The 22,969-nt window shown below is 43.5% G+C and overlaps 1 protein-coding gene across 6 annotated transcripts in view; it reads left to right on the forward strand.

The window, feature by feature from the left end:
* rasgrp3 (RAS guanyl releasing protein 3 (calcium and DAG-regulated)) overlaps positions 1–22,969 on the forward strand; it is a 98,472-nt gene that overhangs the window by 61,684 nt on the left and 13,819 nt on the right. For all 6 annotated transcript variants that reach the window (XR_007956024.1, XM_052012420.1, XM_052012419.1 and 3 more), the window contains exons 8-15: positions 4,242–4,358; positions 5,776–6,051; positions 6,613–6,693; positions 10,445–10,558; positions 12,226–12,341; positions 17,232–17,379; positions 19,747–19,783; positions 22,167–22,319. Coding sequence is in view for 5 of the 6 variants with exons in the window: in XM_052012420.1 (XP_051868380.1) it covers positions 4,242–4,358; positions 5,776–6,051; positions 6,613–6,693; positions 10,445–10,558; positions 12,226–12,341; positions 17,232–17,379; positions 19,747–19,783; positions 22,167–22,319 (1,042 nt within the window). In the remaining variant the exon portion in view is untranslated. The remainder of the gene's footprint in view (positions 1–4,241; positions 4,359–5,775; positions 6,052–6,612; positions 6,694–10,444; positions 10,559–12,225; positions 12,342–17,231; positions 17,380–19,746; positions 19,784–22,166; positions 22,320–22,969) is intronic.

Here is a 22,969-nt window from a genome sequence, read left to right on the forward strand (position 1 = left end):
CTGCCAAATTATGGCAGTGGTTTATGAATAGTTGGGGCCCAAGCACCGATCGCTGTGGTACATCGCCTGTCACAGATGTTGAGCTGAGAGGACCTGTTTATTCCTACCCTTTAATTCTATCTGTTAACCAACCTTCAATCCACACAGCTCATTATATCTACTCTGGCTTTAATTAATCTTATTACAGCAAATTACAGCTTGTAGTCATGGTGGATTTAAAACATATAAAGGGAATGTAAATTCTGAAGGCATGGAGTATGTTTAAGATTCTCCGGTTTTTAACCCATTGAAACTGTTGCTATTTTGGTATATTAATAATATTCAATATTTTAGATTCCACTTTAATTTTAAGGGTAAATCTTAATATATTTTTTCCCAAATGGAGTAAAATGCAAGAGTGGTCCAACCCAGCTTCCCCTTTTCCATTGCTTAATTTGGCAATTTTGAAGTGATAGGAATGGACAGGTGAAACCAATTCATGTATTCACACCAGTGAATATAATAATTGTCTCAAAAACAAACCTTTCCACAGTGCATTACAGCCATGTGTTCTGATGGACTTGTATCTTTCAGGTGGGATGGCTCAGGAGGGTATATGAGAGCCCATGTCACTATTTTAAAGAAGAAAAGGGGACTTTACTGACATATTAGCTGATATTTGTCCCTCAGCCAAGAACATTAAAGAACACAGATAACCTGACCATTATTGCATTGCTATCTATGGAAACTTGCTGTGCAAACATTGAGTGTGGGGAACAATTTCAAGTCCTGGTTGGTTGATCTTAGGTAGTATTGGACCTTGAATCTCATTTAAATGAGACCAGTTATCTGCAGGGACCTGCTGCAAAGTGCAGGCTGAATTGGCCTGGAATATGAACCCACTGCATCCTGACCTTTTTCTGAATGTTCAAGACTGTTCCATTTCACAGTGGGATCTCAGGTAGGTATTGGACCCTTAACTGGGCAGAGTACTTCCATTCAGTATTGTGCATGGAACCTGGGCACCTTTTATCCCATAACATTGATGAGTGTGTGCTTCATGCCCACTATGGTGGAGAGTTTACCCACTTAGAACCTTCAGGGCAGAATGGTGCCATTGCATGTCTGAACCAGTGAGGGTGCAGTATTGTCTTTTTATTCAATTCAACTGATTGTCTTTTTCCAAGCAGTCAGTTGAGCTCCTTGAAAAAGACGGCCATGAATTGTACAGAATCCTGATGAAATTTCTCTGGAGATGTAACCCATTTTCATGGAAAACTCATGGGGTTGCATCTTCTTGTTTTCACCTTGAGGTTTTACTGCTGTTACTTCCCAACATCAGTGTCAAAGGAGCTGTTGTGTAAATCTGTCTCATGGCACCAGTGCTGTAATTTTCCAAACTGGAATTGCTGCCTTGCCTAGTTTATTGTTGATTGAATAACAGTCAGTATTGTTAGGGTGTGAAAAATTTGTTTCGCTAGCAATCAAAGGCTGTTTCTTTAAATTTTGGTAGGGTAGATTTGGAGCCTTCATTGTCTGTATTTGTTATTTCCTTCATATTACTTTCATAATGTAACCCAAAACCATCTTCATCAACTTTTATTTTTAGTTTTGGGAAGCAGTTCTAGCCTCTGTTCCCTCAGTTGATACGTTATCACCACAAAATAGTTTAGACTGAATCTAACTGAAATACTATTGGAAGTATGTGTGGTTTATTCAATCACTGGTCACCCTGTTCTCTCGCTCATCATATCAACAATCCTGTGCTCTGGTCTGCGTTAGGCTAGTCCACAAAGTCAAGGAATACAGAAGGTTGCATAAGCACCAAGCACTAATAATTGAACAGCCTGAGGAATCTGCGGGCTGATTGGAATATGGTTTCTGGTTAAAGTGTGGTAGTGCGTAAACCTTAGTAGTGTGATAGTTTATTTATGTATATACCCCTTGTTAATGATTTGATCATCATACCTCAATCAACATGCATGTGTATTTTTCCATGAGCAATGAGACTTTGATTATGCAGTGGTGCTAATAACCATTTGAAAGTGCACGTTGTATGGAGTGAAATATGATAATAACCATTTCTAGGTTGTTTCGTGTCTCTCTGTGAATTCAATGGTGCACTTTCTGGTGTGAACCTTGCCTCTGTGTGGGATAAGATTTCTGCATTAGAGACACATCGTGTGAAATCGTTCTCTGTTCAATGGTCCTTTGGAGGTTTAGTGGGGACAGTTAATTTGTGTTGTCCCAAGAATTGCTATCTTCGACCTCTCCTGCAGCAGCCTAAAGCACAGCCACAAATTGGGAGCCCTATAATGTAATTCTCACAGCTATTGGTGAGCCCCTCCAATCCACTGATTTCGTCACCCTAACATTTCCCATCCGATTGGCCCAGACCCTTACCTTGCACACCCAAGGAACCAATCTTCTGGTGCTCCAAGGCCTGCTTATCTGAATCTCTGAGAGCCCCGAGCTCCAATCTTCACCCTGTCCTCTTAATCTGGACCCAAACCTGTGATGGTAAAGCACTGGACTTCTGTCCTTCAAACCTACAAACCTCACCCTTAGTCTTGAGTAAGGATTTTCTTTGTGTCCACTGTAATACATGAAGCAAGTATATGAATTCAGTAGTACATGTGGCCTTGACAGTTTTGAGGCTTTCAGGACAATCCCATAACTCACATAATTGGGTCTCTTGCTGGTGCCTGCAAATTCTGTACTGTTGCCTCCAGCAAGCAATGTGTCCATATGTCTACGCATGTTGCTTAAGGTACTGTACGTGGACAAGAAAGAGAGACTAAACCTCCCTATGGTCGGGTGTTTTTATTGACCCCTTGTCTTACTGGCCCACTGACATCTAGATAAGTCCCACACACAAAAAAAGTTCAAACAACATTATCAGCCAATTAAACAACACCATGTCAAAATGGGCAAATACTCTGTTTCTGACTATTTCTGACATTCTAAAGTATTCCAAATGACAAAAACAGTCTCTTTAAAAAAAATAAAAGTTATAATTTCTTAAGGCTGTGAAAATATTTTAAAAAGTGATGGGAAATTGCTGCAACTTTGCATTCCCCAGCTGAACTCCATGAGGAGTCCAATGCTGGAGCATGGTCAGGTAAATGGTATTGAATTCTATCTACAACTTCAGGACCTCGGCACTAATGTGCATGTGTGCTGTCACCCTGAGTCACTGGCAGTTATGTACGTAAATGCTGACATCACACTGCATAATCTGAGCTATAATGCACACCACATAGCAATATACCGGAGACAATGGAAATTTGAAATAAGAACAGAGAATGTTGGAACTGGCAGTACCTGTGGAGAAACAGAGTAACTTCTCAATTGGTTGACCTTTCATTAGTGCATACTTTATTAACATCACCATCTTATCCATTGGTGAACGTGCTATAGAATTCTTGTTTAGTTATATCCCCAAACACAAGTCGTACCACATTCTTTAAAATGCCTGCACTTCTTTTGAAAATAATGAATGCATTTAACTCTATTGCTCAACGTTTTCAGTTCCACTTAGAAAAGGGATATAGTCCTGTTGCATCAAAATGCTGTGGTGGGGAGAATCTCTGGCCTGATACTCCTACCCAAATTTCTCTTCCCCTAAGTTTTTACTATCATACATGAGATGTGGGTGTTGCTGGCAATAAGCACACTGTTAATGTTAAATTGTGTTAGTGAGAGATGCTTTACAATAGCAGTCCAGTCACCGTATCTTTGTTTGGTTTGGTTTTATATTATTATCACATGTACCGAGATACAGTGGAAAAACTTTGTTTTGCATGCCATCCATAGAAATCATTTCAAAACATCAGTACATCAAGGTAGTACAAGGGGAACGCAATAACAGAATGCAGAATATAGTGTTACAGTTACAGAGAAAGTGCAGTGCAGGTAGACAATAAGGTGCAAGGGCCATGATGAGGTAAATTGTGAGGTCAAGATTTAATCTTTATCATGCAAGAGGCCCGTTCGATAATCTTATAACAATGGCGTAGAAGCTGTCCTTGAGCCTGGTGGTGTGTGTTTTCAGGCTTTTATATCTTCTGCCTGATGGGAGGGGGGGGGGGGTGAAGAGAGAATGTCTGGAGTGGGAGGGGTCTTTGATTATGTTGGCTGCTTTCCCAGCCAGCAGGAAGTGCAGACAGTCCATGGAGGGGACGATTAGTTTCGTGATTGAAGGTGCCATTATATGGTTACATTGTTCACAGCTGGCTCTGTATTCACCACATCTATTTCAGAAGTTGCTCCAGCTCCAGAACTTCAACACATTGATGGCCGTGGTAGGAGGCTTGAGCCATAGCGCAATATCCCGCTTGAAGGAAACCTTCTCCCATCTTGCTCCTGAAGTTACAAAGGTAAGGTTACATGGATCCTAAGAGTATGAGCACGGATGGATAGGAAAGGGCCACATGGCCTGTTCCTCCTTAGACTGCTACCATCTGGGCTAGAATGGATTGCATTATTTTGATCTCCCAAATGTCCTTTAGGACAAAAGCATTAGGGAGTGACTCAGGCTTTAAAGAAAAGGGATCTTCCATCAGTAGTAACATCCCCAAACACAAGCATGATAAAAGGGGCAGTCTGCAGATATTAGCTTATCGAATTAAACTGTAACTTAATTTGGCTAAAGCAACGGCAGGATTTAGTTAAATGCACTGCACATCTGATTTTATTCCCATGCTGTGACTGATTCACACTTTAACAAGAGGCTATTTTGTTTATAATTGTTCAGCAGACAAATGGATAAACAGTTGAATTCTCAGCACAGTGCAGCCTGATTTGGCATCCCCTTTCCTATCAGCTCTGATAAACTAATCCACCTCGTTGCTTTTTATTAGATGATAAACAACATATTTTTCATGGAAGGTCTCTGATCTCTGACACCTGAAACTATCAAGGCTATGTTGGCTTTCATCCTAAAGAACATTTGACTCCTCCCTGCCTCACTCAACAGCCTTTGTGTGAAGTGATCCGGAAAAATTAATTTAATTTATATTATGTTGCGTTCGAGTGCAGGAAACTAAAGGGCACGTATCATGGGATTCACCAGGAGGCTTGTCTATTAAAATGGCTGCTGATGTGGGTGTAGAGGCCTTGCCAGATCACCTAATACCATGTACACATGAAATTGTTCATTATTTATAATCCAAACTGTTCATAATGTGCTCAGTTCCTCTCCTCATATTATATGTGAGTTCCCACTGAAGGCACTGATATGATATAGTCTCGCATTAAGGTTTAATTACAGTGTACAGAATACTGCAAAGTATAGAACCCTGTTGATTTATATCACTGAAAAATCAATTTTGTAGATTTGATTTGTTATTCAGTTATGGGATCTGGGCATCACTGCATTTATCGCCTATCCCTAATTACTGGGGAACAAGGTGGGGAGCCAGTCCCTTGAACTGCTGTAGTCCATCTGGTGAAGGTGCTCCCACAGTAAGGGAATTCCAGCATTTAGATTCAGTGACAATGACAAAATGGTAATTCATTTCCAAGTCAGGATTTTGTACAACTTGGAAGGGGTTGCACAAGGCGGCAATGCCATGCGTTTTTCTGCCTTGTGCTACCAGGTGATAAAGGTCACAGGTTTGGGAGGTACCATGGTGTCTGCAGGAATGCTGTTTGTTGATTAACAGGGAAACTCTGCCAAGCTGCTTAGAATAGAAAAGGTCTAGTTTCTTTTAATGTGAGTTTCTGTGTTTAGACTTCTACTTTTGAAGTATTTGACTTGCTAATCCATTTATTTGTCTCTCTTTCCTTTGCCAGGTTTGGAATGAAATGACGGAGCTGGTCTCTTCCAATGGAAACTACTGCAGTTATCGAAAGGCTTTTGCCGACTGTGAGGGCTTTAAGATTCCGATTCTCGGAGTTCACTTGAAGGACCTGATCGCAGTTCATGTAGCTTTCCCAGACTGGGCAGATGATAATAAAGTGAACATTGTCAAAATGCAGCAATTGTATGTTACGTTTAATGAACTGGTTTCACTTCAGGATGCAAATCCTCACTTAGAACCAAATATGGATTTAATACACCTATTAACAGTAAGTTTAGTTCAGTTGAGGTTTCATGTATATGTATGTACTGATAGATATACTTGTGTGTATATATGTGTGTGTGTATTTGATGGCATGGACTCAGTGAGCCTTCTTCTGACCCATAATTATCCTGTGTGTGTATAGGGGTATGGTGTATGTTTGCCTGTTTGTCTATGTGATGTATGCATTGTGTGGCTATCACACCAGCACTGCAGTAGTGCCTAATATGAAACAGATAGAAAAAGACCCACTATTCCCTCCCAATGGGAAGGCGGTGTTTTTACATAACGTGTGAGTTGTGGATTTGCCTGAAGCTGGAATTATTTTTTAAGGGCATGTGGAAGCTGAGGAAGTTGGGGTGGATGTGACCAGCCCCAGCTGAGCAGGAGTAGGAGACTGGCATTGCATAGCCCATGGAAGCAAACTTAGTATCATTTCGTGTTCCAGATTCATCACCATTGTCGGGTAGTCTTCTAGTGGGCTCCTCATTAATACTTGCAAACCGGAGATGATAATTATTGTGTGCTGTAACTGAACTTCAAGGACCTTATTGTGTGTTTTATGCAGCTGTCCCTGGATTTGTATTACACAGAGGATGAAATCTATGAACTGTCGTTACTCCGTGAACCAAGGAATCCAAAATCAATGGTAGGCGGAGACTTCACTTTGCTATTGCTAATTTTCATGGGTGTTGTTGCCATTGAGCTGAGTCCACAAACACATCCCAGAACTCGTCAGCACATGAGCCTCCCAGTTACACTCTACTGGTGTCCATTCCCCACTCTTGACCCTGCCACTGTGTGTGGATTGGGGAGGTGGCACCTAATTTGCATGGAACAGGCAGGCACAAGTGGCACTGAGCAAGTTTCTCCCCCCTTGTTTCTTCTAGTCCCATGTTAGGAGTTTAGAGTGCAAAGTTAAAGCACAGGGGACTGGGGTTAATGCAATGACATGGATGGTTGGCAGATAGGAAGCAAGGAGTGTTGAGAAACTGGTCCTTTTCCAGTTAAACCACTGAGGGCTGAGCTGAGGAGATATTTCTTCACCCAAAGATTACTGAACTTGCAGAACACTCTACCACTGAAGGCAGTTAAGGTCAATGCATTAAGTATATTCAAGATTGGGTTGGGTATTGTTCTTTTGGCCAAGGGGATCAAGGAATATCAGGAGAAAACAGGAACAGGGAACTGGATTTGAACAGTCAACAATGACCATATTGAATGGTGAAGCAGGCTTGAAGGACTGAATGGCCAGCTCCTGATTCTAATTTCTATGTTGCCCAAAGCTGGAGAATCCAGCTGGTGCCTGCTTTTGGGTGGAGGAGGTTTGCTGCCTTGCTTTTCCCTTCTCTCTTCTGCCTTCCCTTCCCATTGACCCTTACTATTTCCTCCATAACCCTCCCACACCCTGCCTCCTGTGTCAAATGCCAAAAACAAAGTCCCCTTTTCTGCAGGAGTACAGAGCTTTTCCCTGCTTCATTTCCTCTGGTTGGGTACACTTCTCCCTCTGTGTATGGATAGAATATCCTGGAGGGATTGTCCAGTGAGGCCATATGGGTAGAATTTAGGAATAAGAGAGGGGCAATCACTTACCTGGGATTATACTATTAGCCTCCCAATAGACAGAAAGAATTGGAGTAACAGATACTGTATGTATGTAAGCTGCAGAAAGGTTTAAGAGCACAAGGTTATAGTAGTGGTGGATTTTAACTTTCCAAATATTGACTGGGATTGCCTTGGTACAAGGGGCTTAGATGGAATTCATTAAGTGCATCTAAGAAAGTTGTTTGAGACAATATGTAGAGGGTCCCACTAGTGACGGGGCAGTATTCAACCTTATATTAGGAAATGAAACTGGGCAACTGGTGGAACTGCTTGTGGGGAACACTTTGGAAGGATGTAGAAGATAATGAGCTCAGGGACGGGCATGTGGATAATCTGGAACAAGTCTGTATTAAGAAAGAGGAGCTCTTGGTTGTCATGAAATGCATTAAGGACTGATAAATTTCCACAGATGGATAAGATCTATCCCAGGTTGTCATGGAGAGCAAGGGAGGAAATAGCTGGGACCCCGATGGATATTGTTGCATTTCAGTTTAAGAAAGGCGGCAAGGATAAGCCAGGATTGGTGGTATTGTTGATAATGAAGAAGTTTGCCCAAGGCTACAGCAGATTATAGATCAAATGGAAAGTTGGTCAGAGCACTGGCAGATGGAATTTAATCCCGACAAGTGCAAGGAGATACATTTTGAGAAATCAAACAGAGGTTGGACGTATACAGTGAATGGTAGGGCACTAAAGAATGTTGATAAACAGAGGGACCTTGGGGTACAAGTCCATAGTTCCCTGAAAGTGGTGAAGGAGGCATACAATATGAAAGTTGGGATGTTATGTTGCAACTTTACAAAACACTGATTAGACCACACTTGAAAAATTGTGTTCATTGCACTATATGAAGGGGTTAGTTGTGCTGGGGAAAGTGCAAAGGAGAGCCACCAGGATTGGAGGACTTTAGTTATGGGGAGAGATTGGATTGGCTCGGCTTGTTTTCCCTGGCGTGGAGGAGGATGAGGGGTGACCTGATAGAAGTATATAAAATTATCAGAGGCACAGATGAGGTAGACAGAATCTTTTTCCCATGGTAGGGGTCTCAAAAACAAGAGGGCATCAGTTTAAGATAAAGATGAGGAAGGAGTTTTAAAGGGGATTTGAGGGGAAAGTCTTTTTTCCCCAGAGTGGTTGACATATGGAACTCACTGCCAGAGGAGGTGGTGGAATCCGACACAATCACTACACTTAAGAGACATATAGACAGGCGCTAGAATAGGCAAGGCATAGAGGAATATGGACAGTGCAGGCACGTGGGATTGGTGCAGATGGGCAAAAAGGTCAACATGGACATGGTGGGCTGAAGGACTGTACAACTCTGACTCTATGACATCCAGAAATAACTCCTGTCCTGACTAAGACTTGCAAGGCAGGATTTCGGTTTAAGGATCACTTCTCCCTGGCCATCTCAGAAGCTGTTCACCTCCCCCTCACAGGCCCTGGAGCACAGAAAAAAGGAGCAAGAGTGGCCCACCAAGGCCCTCTAGCCTGCCCCGCCATTCCATCTGATCATGGCCGATCTATGCTAGCCTCCACTCCCCTTCTGTGTCCGTTCCCTATTACCCTCAATCCTCGAATCTTTCATCTATCTCCACCTTAACTAGTGCAGTGGTTAGTGTAATGCTATTACAGCGCCAGTGACCAGGGTTCGATTCTGGCTGCTGTCTGTAAGGACTTTGTACGCTCTCCCCATGTGTCTGGATGGGTTTCCTCCAGGTGCTCCGGTTTCCTCCCACATTCCAAAGATATACTGGTTAGGAGCTGTGGGCATTCTACGTTGGCGCCGGAAGCGTGGCGACACTTGCGGGCAATCTCAGTAACACAAAAAAAGACGCATTTCACTGTGTGTTTTGATGTACATGTGACTAATAAAGATATCTAATGATCCAGCCTCTACTACCCTCGATGATTTGCCACCCTCTGAGAGAAGAAGTTTCTATGCATCTCAGTTTTAAATGACCAGCTCCTTATTTTGTAGCTATGTCCCCTTGTTCATGACACTCCCACTAATGGAAACATCTCAACATTTACCCTGTTAAGCCCCCTTAGAAGCTTATATGTTTAAATAAGGTCACTACTCCTTCAAAACTCCAAGGAGTGCAGACCCAAACTGTCCAACCTCTCCTGACAGGACAAGCCCCTTATGCCAGGAATTAGTCTGGTGAATCCCCTTTGGACTATCTCCAGTGCTACAACAGGTTGAAACTCTCTAGTTTGGCACCTTTGGGACCTAACTGCTGCCAGATCACAGCTAATCTGGACCATAGAAATTGCCCCTGATTACCTTCCTCTGAGCAGGAGAACTGTTCTTTTTAAGTATAGACTCTCCCTGGGTCATGTAAGTGTTCTGAGAACAGTCCATAACCCGAAGTTTCCCTAAATTGGAAACACTGTCGGCTGAGATCGCAAAATTGCATTGCTGCCTTTCCCTAAAGCTTTACCAATCGGGAGTCTGTAACATTGTGGTTAAAACAGTGCAAAAATTGCAAACAGCTTTCTGTAGAAAGAGCAGTGATAGTGGTGAGAATTCTATCAGACTGTGTGGTTCATTGAGTGCCGTTTAATGATTTCACTGTGTAAAAGGGAAGTGAGGGTAAATAAAAGCCAAAGGAACAGAAGAGTGTGAGATAGTGGGAAAGGAGGCTTATGTGGACCACTAACAGTCAGTTAGTCAAATAACCTCCATCTGTGCTTGGATACGATGAAGTGCAATGCAATGTAACATGTTGATGTAATAATGAACTGTACTGCGTGGAGTATTATGAACTGCATTTGGATATGTGTCTGCACAGCCAAGCACACCAACCACTCCAAACAAACCAGTGGCACTTGTGGATTGGGAACCTGGACTGACGCCAAAACCAGATCCCACCATCATTAACAAGCATATCCGAAAGACAGTTGATGTAAGTACACTTAAACAAAACCAGTTTCAGCTATACTCCTGTCCATTGTATTGTGCGCTTGTGTCTAAATTTCTAGTGCCACTTGTGTAATCTATTGAACAGCCCGATGCTGTGCAAGAGTAAACTTTCCTTTTTGAGGTAAATCTATCATGAAGCACCAGTGATCCTGCTCCAAGTCTGGAGGACTATTTCACAGGGCTGCTACTTCCACTAGGGCCTGATTTAGTCTACCAGGCTTCTGAAGGTACTGATGCACATGGAGGTATTGACCCATCTTTATCAGAAGCTGAAAGACTGAGTGTCTGCAGGGTGAGGTTGGTGGGGGAGCACAGCAGAATAGCACAACTCTAAACCTGATCCTGAGCTTACCAGATAACAACAACCTTTGTTTCTGTAGTGCGCTTATGGGATGGGCATTAATTACAATTGGATGTCAAGCCACAGAAGGAGGCGTTAGGACAGATGACCAAAAGCTCAGTTTATGGGGTCATGTCTTAAAGGAGGAAACAGAAAAGAGGCAGATGTTGAGGGAGGGGATTCCAGAGAACATCCATGCATCTTGGCCAGGATTTGTCTTCATCAATTCTGGGATATTTTGATGAATGGGTGAACTCTAATTATTAAATGGTGATCCCTCCTTCTAGATTATCTCACAAGAGGAAACATCACATCCACCCTAACCAGACCCCTCAGGATCCCAGGACAGATCCTCTGGACAATAGCAAATATGGTTGTGGCCAGGTTGGGTTACAGTGGAAGAGAGAGCAGCAGATATATTGATAGGCAAATTTAGGTGAAATGGGAATGGAAATCGTTGGGTTTTAGTGATGGTACAGCAGACCCAATATTGGGAGGGCATCAAGCAAGGCACTTCCAGGGCAATGTGGCCAGATTGTGCCAGGTGTCATGAACCAATTTCTAGCAACCATATTTAAAAGTCAAACATTGCAAATACAGTAAATCCACAATAACAGCAGAAAACATTGGAAATACTCAATTGGTCAGAGAGCATCTGTAGAGAGAGAGTGTATGGTTTATCTGTGTGTCAGATATGGAGAAGATGAAAAGCTTCTCTAAATACCCGAAAATATCAGACCAGTTTCCTCTAACAAATGGTTTGTGTAGCAGTCTCCTGCAACCCACCCTTCTGTGAAATTGTTGGCCTCTTTTTTTTCTTTGCCTCCCAGTATTCTGTGAATGAGTGGGCAGAGGCTCCCCTCTGCGGCCCCTTGCAGTGCCGTGGGGAGGAATTGGAGACTATCTCATTTTATGGTTGATTTTCTGCTTCTATGGTACAACATCCTCTTCACTACCTCTTGTTTTCACCTGAGGGCCTCGCTATGTGGGAAGGCCCTGGTGTAATCTGATATTTCAGCCTTGATCTCCTGTATTATTCTTGGGTGGAAATTTCTTTTGAATTCCCAGAGGACTGTTGGCAGTGGTGCACCTTGACACAGAGCTGAGACCATGTCTCACTGCAAAGGTTCTCTGATGCCAGTCTAACATTTCACTGCACTCTGCACAGGACATTTTGTTCCTGAGTATTGGCTCATCTTACCTTGCTTGCCTTTGTCAATTCCACCAGCCAAGAATCTGGTGCATTATCACTGTGGAATTGTTTTGCTTTGTTTGTTCTGTCTCCACTGAAAGCTCATTAGAGTTTTTAGTCTGTATTTAGGAACTATGACCACGATCATGATGGTTACATCTCCCAAGAAGACTTTGAAAGCATAACTGCCAACTTCCCATTCCTGGACTCCTTCTGCGTTTTGGACAAAGACCAGTAAGTGCATAAAAAATTGCCACATTCTTTTTGCTTGCTTTCTTAGATAAATTGCTCGTTGTTACAGTGTGAAAATCCTCACAAGGGGACAACTTCATGCAATCATAATCACAATGGAAGGACTTTCCCTCCCGACAGACCTTCACCTTTACAACTTTACTTAAGAAGCATCTAGACAAGAACTTGAATCTCCTAGATGTAGATAGTTATGGACCTCGTGTAAGTGAATGGGATTTGTGTAGTAATGGTAGATTAGCATAGTAATGGTTAGTGTGGGTGTAGTGGGTTGAAGGGCCTGTTTCTGTGCTAGACAACTGAATGACTCTATGACTAACTGTTGACTAACGTGCTCCTTTGCAAAGGGTTTCTCACTGTATCTCAATCCTGAGCCACCTGTCATAGGAAAGTAGCAGACAGGAGGGAAATTTACCTTTTGGTCAGCAGTACATGTGAGAATAATGACCACTGATGTACTCATACCCACACAGTCTCCCTTTGAGATCAATGCCATCAAATATATGTAGGTGAGAACAACTGGTGGTACATTCTCTCGCAAATGCACTGGCCACACATGGATTTTTAATCTTCAGCTTTTGTTTTAGTAATGGTTCAAATTGATTGTTTTTGCTCTGTAGAATTTATGGTTTATTTGCTTTTTTTCTTGTGTTCTTTGACAGAAAAATAGAATGGCAGAAACAGCACCCCAAATCTATTAATGTAATAAAAAAATTGCATTCTGCCAGATAGTACCTAGGGCAGTGAACAATCTAATTGTGTCTTCAATGATTCTATTTTTGTTTTGCTACCATGCCTGTGCTCAGGAACTCATAATGTGTATGAGTTACTGAGTGAGAAAGGACTAGCCCATTTCTTAATGTCAGGCCTAAATTTGTTACTTAGAAACATAAAAAGCCTACAGCACATTTCAGGCCCTTCAGTCCACAAAGCTGTGCTGAACATGTCCCTACCCTAGAAATTACTAGGCTTACCCATAGCCCTCTATTTTTCTCAGCTCCATGTACCTATCCAACAGTCTCTTAAAAGACCCTATCGTATCCGCCTCTATCACCATTGCCGGCAGTCCATTCCACGCACTCACCACTCTCTGAGTAAAAAACTTACCCCTGACATCTCCTCTGTACCTACTCCCCAGCACCTTAAACCTGTGTCCTCTTGTGGCTACCATTTCAGCCCTGGGGAAAAGCCTCTGACTATCCACCCGATCAATGCCTCTCATCATCTTATATACCTCTATCAAGGTCCCCCATCCTCCGTCGCTCCAAGGAGAAAAGGCTGAGTTCCCTCAACCTGCTTTCCAACTTGCAATCCAGTTCCTTTGAGATAAGGGCTTTCAATCAGTACCCCTGTTTAGACTGTGAAACTCAAAAAAGAAACTGCAGGTGCTGGAAATCTGAAATAAAAACAGAAAATATTGGACACGCATGGTTAAGAAAACATACGGAATACTGTCCTTCATTATTTAGGGCATTGAATACAATGAGAGGTTACGCTCAAACTTTATATAACATTGATGAGCTGGAGTACTGCGTGCAGTTCTGATCACCAAGATGTAGGAAGGATGTGATGGAGAGGTTGCAGAGGAGATTCACCAGGATGTTGCCTAGGATGGAGCATTTCAGCCTTGAGGAGAGACTGGAGAAGCTGATTCTGTTTTCCCTGGTGCGGAGGAGGTTAAGAGCAGACGTGATTGAGGTATATAAAATTATGAGGGGTGTAGCTAGAGTAGACTGCAGGAAACTTCCCCATAGCAGAGATGGATAAAATTAGAGGACATAGATTTTAGAGTAAAGGGTAAGAGATTTAGAGGAGATCTGAGGGGGACCTTTAAATGCAGAGAGTGGTGAGTACCTGGAATATAACTGTGTGAGAGAGTGGTGGAAGCAGAGTTGCTGCCAGCATTTAAGAAGTGTCTAGACGAGCAGTTGGATCACCTAGGCAAAGAAAGCTATGGGCCAAGTTCTGGAAGATGGGATTAATCATGGACGGGTCCCCACTGGTCCACATGGACCTGGTGGGCCAAATGGCCTGTTTTCATGCTGTGTGACTCTGTTACTCAGCAGGCAGGCAGTATCTGTGAAAACGACCGGAAATGTTAATTCTGTTTCTCTTTCCACACATGCTGCCTGACCAACTGGTTGCAACATTTTCTTTCTATATCCCTGATTTGATTACGTTGAGTGGCTGTGCATTAACATTTAGGGATTTTAGTGCATGGATACCATTTGCTCCTTCTCTCACCATTTTGCTTAATCCTTCTCAAATCCAGAGGTCTCACACTCTACAGATGATGAATGCCAGCTTCCATAGTTCTGCCTGTTTCCTTGTCTGTGTTGCTTTATAATCATATGCTCCCAATTTGGTGTCATTCACAAATTCAGATATGTGGATCTCTAGTCCAAGTCATTAACATGGAAGGATTAAACTGAAGGTTCAGTCCAGATCCTTGAGGAATCATTATCTGTTACATCCCACAAATCAAGTGAACATTCCATTATCCCTATTCTCTGTACACCTCCTCCCAAACAATTACCGTCCCATAATTGGAAGGTTTTGCCTAATCCCAGACACTTTCATTTTTGCTAATAATCCTATGAAAATATTAACTAATGCTTTCTGGAAATCTATACAGGCAACACCCATAGATATTCCCAGATTGACCATGTTGGTGATCTCAACCAGATGAGTTACATGTGACCCTTCCCTCCTGATTCTTTGGCCAACTGATTGTTCAGTCACTCAACTTCTGACAGATTTCAGTAAAGGCCCCAAATTTGATGAAGTAATTACCTGAACATTTCTTTCCCAAGTAACAGAGTGATACTTACAATTTTCTAAAGCTCTTGGCACAAGTGAGCTTTGGAATATTTTGACTCATACAACTGCAATTGCTTCACTGTTCCTCCCCAGGCTTGTTAATACCCTGGGACATTCAATCTTGGAGAGAACAACTTTGTGCTATTTCTGTTACCAGCATGACACACATGTGATGTGTCATTCTTTTTGCTTGTAAACAAATAGAGAAAAAGTCTTTTCCCATGGAGCCAGTGCCCCATTAAGCCTCATGAGCTACGTTTACATTTTTCTGCTGTTGAGATTATTAAGGGGCCGTAAATCAGAGTTACCAGCTGCAGTTGGCAGGAAGCAAAATACTTGATTACTGGATCTCATGCTTGGGTTGAACTTCATATCCCATTAAAAGAAATATGGTTGAAGGTTTTTTTAGATAAGATATCTTTATTAGTCACATGTGGAGTGGCAGCATCTGGCTTCACCAACAATTCCATCCACCAATTTGCTAATCTTTTTAAGGCCATGTTCTTATGTTGTGAGAAAGGGTTGATAAAATTGCCTTTTTAAGGGAATCTTTTTGAGCTCTTTCTCGCCCCAATCTCGTTCAACACTAAAGTGGCAGAAGCTCAGCGTCCCTGCTGCTTCATGCTGCCATCAGTGTTAAAACTGGAGTCGGATTCTGATGACGTCAGGTATAACAGTCTTGGCTTTTTGTGGGTGTTTTGGGTTAGAAAGCTACCTATCCAAGTTTGCTGATGATGCAAAAATAGGTGGCATTGTAAACAATGTGATGGTAGCATCAAATAACCAAGGGATATCAGTAGACTGAGAACATAGGGAGAACTCTGGCACATGGGTTACAATATAAGGAAATGTGAGTCCATTGAGTTTCGACCTTGAGGCACAAAACAGAACTTTCCAAGTGGAAACAATGATTTCCAAAGAGACCTTGGTGGCCTACTTCATAAATACAGCACAATAGAGTCGCCCTTCAGCCCACCATGTCCAAGCCAAACACTGAGTACATTTAAACTAATCCCATTTTCCAGCAGTCAGTCCATGGTGATTTAAATGCTCATCCAGACACTTCTTAAATGTTGTGAAAATCTCTTTCTTCACCATTTCCTTAGGCAGTGTGTTCCAGATTCCAACCACCTTCTGAGTGAAAAAACGTTTCCTGAAATCTACTGTAAATCTCTTGTCCCTTACCTTAAGCTAATGTCTTTTCATTTTCTGCTTTGGTTAAGAGGAGAAGTTTCTTACTATCTTTACCCCTCATAATTTTATGTATCTCAGTCAGATCCTCCTCCTCCATTTCCTCTGTTCCAAGGAAAATAAACCCAGCCTATGCAGTCTCTCCTCATAACTGAAATATTTCTTTCCAGGCAAACATCCTGCTGAATCTGCCTCAGCACCCTCTCCATTCACAAAGGCTAATGGATTCAGGCCTAGAGCAAGGGTTGACATGTAATTCTAAATTCTGGAGTACTGTGAGCAGGTCTGGGCACGGACACCTGGGGCAAATGCTGTAAAATGGAATTACTATAGATGGGTGCCCACTGGTCAGCATGCACATGATGGGCTGAATGGCCTGTTTCTGTGCTGTATGAATCTATAATCTTAGGAAGTATATGCAGGCCTTGGAGAGAGAGCAATATAATCTAACGTAGTGAAACCTTATTGTTCAGTGATAAATTGTGAGGAATGATTCAGTAGAGGGTGTTTAAAAAGCTGAGCGATGACTTGATTTTAAATTTTCAAGATATTAAGAGAAACTGACCGGGTAGGTGGAGGGAACTATTTCTGGTGGTTGGGGAGACGCAAAATGGGAATTAGGGCCAAGCCTTCCAGAGTGAAGTTAGAGGCAGGATTCCCTGCAGAGGATGATGGAACTTTGGAACTCTCTCTTTTGCAAATGACATGTGACATGAGTCTTGGTGTGGCAGAAGTGGTCCCCTACTGGTCCTCCATTCCCACACTCCTCTGGGTTGGAACAAGTCGGTTTCATGCCTGGTTAAGTTACTTACATGATCGCAGTTGTGTGACGATTCAGTTTTGTTTTTCCTTTATCTCTGACAGGGATGGGCGAATCAGTAAAGATGAAATGATGGCCTACTTCCTGAGGGCTAAATCACAGCTCCAGTGCAAAATGGGACCAGGCTTTATTCACAACTTTCAAGAGATGACGTACCTCAAACCCACCTTCTGTGAGCACTGTGCAGGATTTGTAAGTACATCCACTGGAAATGATGGTGTTGCACTAATTGTCTCTGAGCAATGGTTTTCTCCACCGTGTTTCAGTTTTCCTTCGGAAATTTTACATTAAAACAATCACCATAAATCCACACTTACGTTTTGCAAGAATCAGTGTGGAGAAATCCCAGGCCTACCATGTCTAAGTGCCTAGACGCAGCGCCCAACCCTGGAGGAAACTGGGGAGTTGTAGCACACCATGTATGAGAACACCTCTCCCAGGTAGGTCCACTTCCCTCCTCTTTCCTCATGTATTGGATTGGAGCAACACCTTAACAATATTCTTCTTTGATCCATGGCTCATGCACTGTGCTCCAGGCAATTCTTAACGACCTGCTCAAATATCACTTGGATTTTAGAGAAACAAAGGACTGCAGATGCTGGAATCTAGATGAGAAACACAATGATGCTGGAGGAACTCAGCAGGCCAGGCAGCATCCGTGGAGAAAAGCAGGCGGTCAACATTTCGGGTCAGGACCCTTCTGGCGTCCTGAAGAAGGGTCCTGACCCGAAACATTGACCGTCTGCTTTTCTCCACGGATGCTGCCTGGCCTGCTGAGTTCCTCCCAGCATCATTGTGTTTTTCATCACTTGGATTTTCCTCACTTCTGATGCAGTGTACCCTGGACAGACTGAAGGGATAAATAAAGCCCATGAGACATTTCATAAAAATGAAATCCCACAATATCAAATCAAATTATTGATTTAGATAATGAACATTATGAGATTTAAAAGATCTAGAGATTTTTATACTAAATGTTCTCCTCTTCCTATGTATAATGATTGTTCTACCAATGAGTTAGAATATAGAACATTACAGCACAGTACAGGCCCTTTGGCCCACGATGTTGTGCCGACCGTTTAACCTACTCTAAGATCAATCTAACCATTCCCTCCCACATACCCCTGGTTAATTATAATGTACAGCATTACAAAAGGCTTTAGCACCCAAGACCATGTGACTGGAATAATCTCTAATTATTAACTGTCTAGCTACCATATTCTGAATTAAGAACTGAGCAGGTGTCCCAAAGCCTGGTATTGAACTACTGACCATAAAGCTAATATCTGCCAATGCTACAATGAGTGAAATCCCAGTGCTCTGTGGGAGAGGCCTGATGGTGTTGTTTCCTCTCGGGTTTGCAATCGAGAAGTATCTGGTTTTCATGACGCACCCTCCTGTGCACATCAATGTGATTTAGATCAGGAATTTTCTGAAGTTAGTCACTAGTTCAAATTTCCTGCACCATGCCCCTCCTCCACTGAAACGGATTGCCTTGGATTATAAAATGCCAGTGAGTGATGCAAGAGGGCAAGAGTTAAACAGTCCATGTTGGATGATGTGGCTTCAAGAACAAAGGAGCAGGAGTCAGCCACCAGGGCCCTCAAGCCTGCCCTGTCATTCAGTATCATGATCTATGCTGTATCATGATCTATGCTGGCCTCAACTCTTCTTTGTGCCAGTTCTACATGGCCCTCAATTCCTTGATCTTCCAAATATTTGTCTATCTCCACCTTGAATATATCTAATGAGGGTGATGGAGGCCAGGATGGAACTTCTTACAATGATCTGGTCTCCACCACCCTCAGGGGCAGAGAGTTCCAGAGATTCACTACCCTCTGAGGGAAGAAATTTCTACACACGTCTCGCTGCTGCCTCCTTCATCTCTGCCGTTGTTGAAAAGCTGCTTCAAAAATCATGTGTGAGGAGCACCAGTCCACACACACACTGTGTCACATTGAGTTCATTTGTCACATCCTGCCATGTTATAAAACTGTGCAACAGAGATGATCTGTCTCTGCAGGTCTCTGACCCTGTGCACCCTGCCAATTCAGGCTGGTGCTTTTAGCCGCGGCTGGGGTACCCACTGCATCTGCCCTTGCATCTCCCCACGCTACTTTTTGCTTTGTTTCGTCCCAGCCTCACACCCCTCCTCACCTTAAGCTTTTGCTCCACCGTTAGAGAGAAGTAAACAATAACCATGGTTAATGGAAACCGCTGCAATGAAACAAATTAGCAGCTAGGATGTTAATCACGACCCATCACTCCCGACCTGATGTGGATCATCTGCCAGGATGAATTAACCCCTTGATTTTTTTTTAAAAGTCATTGACTCTTTGCAGTTAAATGTCACCCCATTCTGAGAGAAGTTGGGAGCAGTGCAGCGGACAGCAGCAGGCCTGAAATAATGACTCCCGTCTCCATGTGGCAGGAAGGGTGTTGTGAACAGCTCCATCCTGTTTGTGCTGCTGCAGGGCCATGGCTCCTTCCTCTTTCATTACTTCACCTTCCTTCCGGTTTCCCTACCAACTCATTAACATTCTTTTGCTCTCTTTGCAGCTCTGGGGTATAATCAAACAGGGACACAAGTGTAAAGGTAAATAAGAACTCGCTCTTTTTTTTGGATGGCTATTGTATTCGTGCTGGCAGAGGAAGTTTTAGGGATATGCAGCTGAGGGATCTGGGGCCTTGTAAAGCGGGGCCTTGTAAAGCAGGGCCCAGAAGGCAGTAGCATCGATAGTCTGCTAAAAACAGGACAAAAGGGGCTGATTTATTTCTGCAGTAACCACGTTCAGTTTTTAACTTTCTCTGTGGAGTGTAAAGGGGATGGGCTGATATTATGTGAGGCAAGTTAACAAATTGTTAAAGCAGCACCAACACCCCCACCTTGGGCAATCTCTCAGGATCAAGGATGACCTGTTTCTTTGGGTTCTGAGGTGCGAACCGCAGATTCTTCCACGGAAGGGTAGGAGGGTGTGTACTTTGCGAGGTGCTGCACTCCCTCTGCTGTCTACACTGGATGTCTGTGTGCACCTGATGAAGGGACTTGCTGTTCTTAGTGCCTTCCCAAATGCTCCTCCATTTTGAGGTTATGGGCCAGATGCCACCATGAATCAGTGGAGATGTTGCACGTCCTCAAGGAGGCTTCGAGAACATCCCTGAATCCTGCTGCCATCACAGAGCTCACAGTAGACCATGTGTTTGAGAAGCTTGGTGTCAGACAGGCGAGCATTGTGGACCACCCATTGGTCCTGACTGAGTACAATCAGAGCTTGGGGATGTTGGTATGTTGGGATGGGAATGGATGCTGGAAATGGTTTGCTTCTCCTTCCAGCTGGTAGAGCTGCTGCCTCACAGCTCCATGGCCTGGGTTTGATCCTGACTTTTGGTGTTGTCACGTTCTCCCTGTGACTGCGTGAGTTTCCTCTGGGTGCTCTGGTTTCCTCCCACATCCCAAAGATGTGCTGGTTGATGGGTTAATTGGCCACTGTAAGTTACCCATAGTGGTATAGAAGTTGTAGAATTTGGGAGGCCTTGGTGTATGGAGAATAAAGTAGGATTAGTGTAAATGGGCACTTGATGGTTTGTGTGGACTTGGTGGGCTGAAGGGCCTGTTTCTGTGCTGTACAACTCAGTGAGTGTATGGATGTGGGGGATTTTGCAGAGACAACATCAGTGGTACCTCTCCAGTGTTTTGCAGTGGGTAGTCCATGTCTCAGAAGTGTTTGGGTGGGGGTTGGGGCTGCAGGGGAAATCACTGCACGCTGTTGATCGCTCTCTGCAGATCACATACACCTTTCCCAAAATCCAGATTTGGACATGGGCTCCTCCACACCAACTCTCAGCAAGCACACAGCTCCCACCATTCAGCAGATGTCCCAGCTGAGCTGCAGAATGGACTTCGATGAATGTGAGTGAGATGTGAAATCTTCAGCAGTGTCAGGAGCCGGGGGAGAGCTCCCTTGAGCTGGCCTTCCCACTTTAAAAAGAAAAAGGCCACAGCTACACCAGGTGCACTTGCATGCCCAGTCGCCACATCTGTTGGTTCCCTTTGATCTCAGCCGTGAGCACACTAAAGCAGCAGAGAGGCTTGCGAGGACAAGTTGGGCCGAAGGGCCTGTATCCTTACTATATAACTCTATGACTCCATGACTTTATTACCAGGATATAAACCCTGCGTCTTCCATAAGGAAGGCAGAAGTCCTAATCCCGAACCAGTTCTTGGTTGGGCTGGGGTTTGGGTATCACTGGTGCTTGGGGAGGTGGGGGGGGAGGGTGGAGGTGGGTGGTGGGGGTGGGTGGTGGGGAGGGGGCTGTGTGTGCTGGAGGTGGTCAATGTTGAGGCTTTTGACTTCATTTACATTGCAAAATAAAATTTGTGGCTCGTTGTACTTTGATGCTTGTGCATGGTGTCCTGGGAAGAGTGATGGTCAGCTTGCATTGCATCTCAGACTGGAGAGAACTATCCTTTCCCTACAGCTGGGTAAAGCTGCTCTTCACAGCAGAGATCTGCTTTCCCCATCTATTCCTCCCTTCTAGTTACAAACTTCCATTTCATTTTGAAACAGGCTGGACTGTGACAAATATTGCGGTGCCCTGTGTCCATCAGATGCAATTTGCTGCTGGGTTTTCCTGCCCTTTTTTTTGCCCATCACATGAACCTTGTAGCATGGGAGTCCACACCTTTTGATGACAATGAATGCAATGAAATCCTGTAGCCACCATCCAAACCACAGCTCAAACTTCCAACTCGATCAAAATCCATTTTATGAAAACAAAATCATGTTGCATTGGTGGGAGGCTGCTCTCTAGCTGTTAATTACCCCTGGTGCTGTGGATTCATTTGCAGTTATATTGTGGTGGGCAATATCAGAGCACTAACTGTCATGTCAGCCTTTCAGTCCTGAGAGATGCTGAGAATGAGTACTGAGGGGCTAGCATCAATCGCACTGTCTCACTTTTACTTCCTTGTTTGACAGACTGTGGTGTCAATTGCCATAAGCAATGCAAAGACCTGCTGGTGTTGGCATGCCGGAAACTGCGAAAGAGCACATCTCTAGAGAGTCCTTCACCACCCTCACACAGCCATGGCTCTCTGCCCAGCAGTCCGGCAATCCTGTCCTGTGGAAACGGTAGGGACCGCTGATGTGATTCACGGAACCTTGTTGGCCTGGGAGATCCCTTGTGGTTTATTCCCCCATCTCATTCTCTTTGCTGAATGATGTAGTCAAAAGTGTGACTTTTGGCAATATAAGAACACACATTCCTCTGCCTGCTATTGAAAAGTAGTTATTAATGTGTTTAATTATATTACTGATATCACTAATATAGGAGAGAGTTATAATCACATTTGCATTGAGCCACTGATATGCTCAACTGTAATGACTATTGGATGAGCAAATCATGTTTGTCCCAGGCATGGCTCAATGGCAGCAGACTTGCCTCATCACTCTTGTAGGTTCAAGTCCCATTCTAGAGACTTGACTACCACGATCTAGGCTGATGCTCCGGTGCCATGCATGCTGGCACATTGCTGCAATGTTGTAGCTGCTGACATTTGACTGAAGTGTTAAGTGGAGAGTCTTGGGGTATTGCTTTAAAGAAGGGGAAAGTTATCCCAGGAACGCTGGACAATATTTATCCCTCATTCGACAGTAAAACAGCATGATCGTTCTTGCATTGCTGGTACCATGTACTGCCTGTCTCCTTGCCAACATCACAACATTAGTCCCACTGCAAAAGTATTTTGTTGGCTGTAGGGTGCTGTGGGATATTGAGAGGG

The sequence above is a fragment of the Pristis pectinata genome, chromosome 3 (assembly GCF_009764475.1).
Source record: "Pristis pectinata isolate sPriPec2 chromosome 3, sPriPec2.1.pri, whole genome shotgun sequence".
Lineage (NCBI taxonomy): Eukaryota > Metazoa > Chordata > Chondrichthyes > Rhinopristiformes > Pristidae > Pristis > Pristis pectinata.